Source organism: Plasmodium gaboni, chromosome 1 (assembly GCF_001602025.1).
Source record: "Plasmodium gaboni strain SY75 chromosome 1, whole genome shotgun sequence".
Classification (NCBI taxonomy): Eukaryota; Apicomplexa; class Aconoidasida; order Haemosporida; family Plasmodiidae; genus Plasmodium; species Plasmodium gaboni.
This window is the reverse complement of record NC_031481.1, coordinates 238,905-241,560: the sequence shown is the minus strand read 5'-3', so window position 1 is coordinate 241,560 and position 2,656 is coordinate 238,905. Positions and strand designations below refer to the sequence as shown.

At 15.0% G+C, this 2,656-nt stretch overlaps 1 protein-coding gene across 1 annotated transcript; it reads left to right on the top strand.

Annotated features, from left to right (window-relative positions):
- Positions 1-608: 608 nt before the first annotated feature.
- On the top strand, positions 609-2,191 carry PGSY75_0108600 (hypothetical protein; the record flags this gene model as incomplete). The annotated part of the gene is made up of 6 exons (XM_018783640.1): positions 609-857; positions 952-1,144; positions 1,279-1,444; positions 1,563-1,695; positions 1,857-1,931; positions 2,087-2,191. The coding sequence occupies 6 exons, from the start codon at positions 609-611 to the stop codon at positions 2,189-2,191; spliced, it is 921 nt and encodes a 306-aa protein (XP_018643924.1).
- Positions 2,192-2,656: the final 465 nt, after the last annotated feature.

The following is a 2,656-nucleotide window of genomic DNA, read 5'->3' as shown; positions in this document are numbered from 1 at the left end:
AAAATATATATTTATTTTAATAAACAATAAAAAATATATAATTAATAATAATAATATATATGCAATATATTTATTTATATTTTTTTTTTTTTATTTTTTATTTGTTTATTTATTTTATAAAACCTTTTTAAATATTTTAATTTTTTTTTTTTTTAGAAACCATATATAAATAAAAAAAAAAAAAAAATATATATATATATACCCCTTGTTATTTTATATGTAAAAAATAATAATGTATTATTTTTTTTTATTTCTTTTATTTATTTTTTTTGTTTGAAAAAAGGGTATAAATAAAAATATATATATATATATATATATATTTTATTTCATATTATAATTTTTTTTTATTATTATTAAATTATGAAAAAAACTTTTTTTTTTTTTTTTTTTTTTAAATATTTGATATAATATCATTAAAATATAAAAAATATATACATTCAAAAATGTGTACATATATATATATTTAATATATATATGATTAAACATTTTTTAAAAATATATTTAAAATCCCTTCCTTTTTATTTCCTTTTTTTTTTTTTTTTTTTTTGTATTATTAAAAAATGATGAACTGAAATATAATTTTTAAAATTTTTAAAGAAGAAAAAAAAATGTTCTCTAGAATTAAGCATTGTAGATACTTAAAAATACAACGATTAAACAGTAATGGTTATGATCATTTGAAGAAGATTTATTTTATGCATATGCCATATAAAAATATAACAAATGAGAACAAAGAACAGATAAAACATTATGAAGAATATAAAGAGGATTGTAATATTTTAAAGAGATTGAGAAAGAATGATTTTACTCATATTCTTAATGATGACGATAAAAAAGATATAAACAAATTAAAAAGGGTGTGTATAAGGAAAAAAAAAATGTATAAGGCGCACATATTTATAAATAAATATATACATATATATATATATATGTATTTTTTTTTGTTTATAGAAATTGTTGAAACTTCTCAAGGATTATCACCCCGATATGTACATTAAAGATAAGAATGTAGAACGGAAGAAAAAAAAAGAAGAAATATTTATAGAAATATACAACAAATATAAAAATATAGATAAGGATTTTCAACACATGGGATTCTCAGATATAATTGATGAGTCTATATATGAAGACGAGGACGAAAGGAGTAAAAATATATATATATATATATATATATATATATATTTATATAATCATTTAACTTTTTTTTTTTTTTTTTTATTTATTTATTTATTTTTTTTTTTTTATTTTTTATTTTATTTTATTTTTTCTTTATTTCAGATGAACGAATTGAAAAATACAAAAGATATTCAGAAGGAAAACGAAATGATATAACAACTAAGCATGTAGAAATGTATATTGTCATATCCATTTTATTAACGTTTGGATTGGTTTTTTCCATATGTGTGTATTTGCCTTTTAATGGATCTAGTTATGATCTAGAACAGTAGGAAAAAAAAAAGAAAAAAAAAAAAAAAAAAATACATACATATATATATATATATATATATATTTATATGTGCACATTATATTTTACTACATAATTAACTTATATTTATTTCTAGTATTTATGAAAATATCGAGGAAAGAAAAGATGATAATGTGGTAACTTGTTTTTATAATCCTATAATGAGAAGATATGAATATTTACCAAAAAATAAAAATTATATTCCCCCCAACCCTAGGCAGTTATATAACGTAAGAGAGTAAATAAAAATATACATATGTTTGTATTTATATATATATAAATTAAACAAGTATGAATATATATTTTTCTACAAAATGTGTGCAATGTTTTTATTTTATATATTATATTTTTTATATTTTATATTTTATTTTTTATTTTTATCATTTTAAAGTTCTACAAGAATAATTTCCCTGAGCTGCCCATAGATAAGGACATTTTAAAGTTGAAGCATTTTGAAATGATAAAGGTAAAAAAAATTATCATCTCCAAAATAAAATACTTAATATATATATATATATTGAAATGTTTTATTATCAACATATTATTATAATATCATTTATATAAAATTTATTTAATTTAATTTTTTTTTCTTTGGTTTTTTTTCTTATTTCCTATTTATAGTTACCAAAAAATCGAGCAAAAAAATGCAGACTTTTTTACGACATGAAAACAAACGAACTTATTTTTTTAAAAAAAAAAAAAAAAGATTTTGCGGCAATTTCATAAAACATGTATAAAAAAAAAAAAAAATAAAAATAAAAATAAATAAATAAAAAAAAAAATACATATATATATATATATATATATATATATATATATGTATATATATTTGACGTATATAATAATAAGACAAATAAAATTTATGTAATAAAAATCAAAATGGATATAAATATAATATATATGTATATATCATATAAATAACATATTTAGTAATATCATTATATGTTACAAATTATATATAAATATATATATTTTTTTTTTTTTTTTTTTTTTCATGCAACTCATAAAATATTTAGTTTTAAAAGTATCATCTTTTTTTTTTTTTTTTTTTTTTTTTATTTTTTTTTTTTTTTGTTTTTTTTTTTTTTTTTTTTTTTTTTTTTTTTTTTTTTTTTTTTTTTTTTTTTTTTTTTTGTTTTTTTTTTCTTGTTTTTTCTTTTTTTTGTTTTTTTTTTTTTTTTTTTTTTTTTT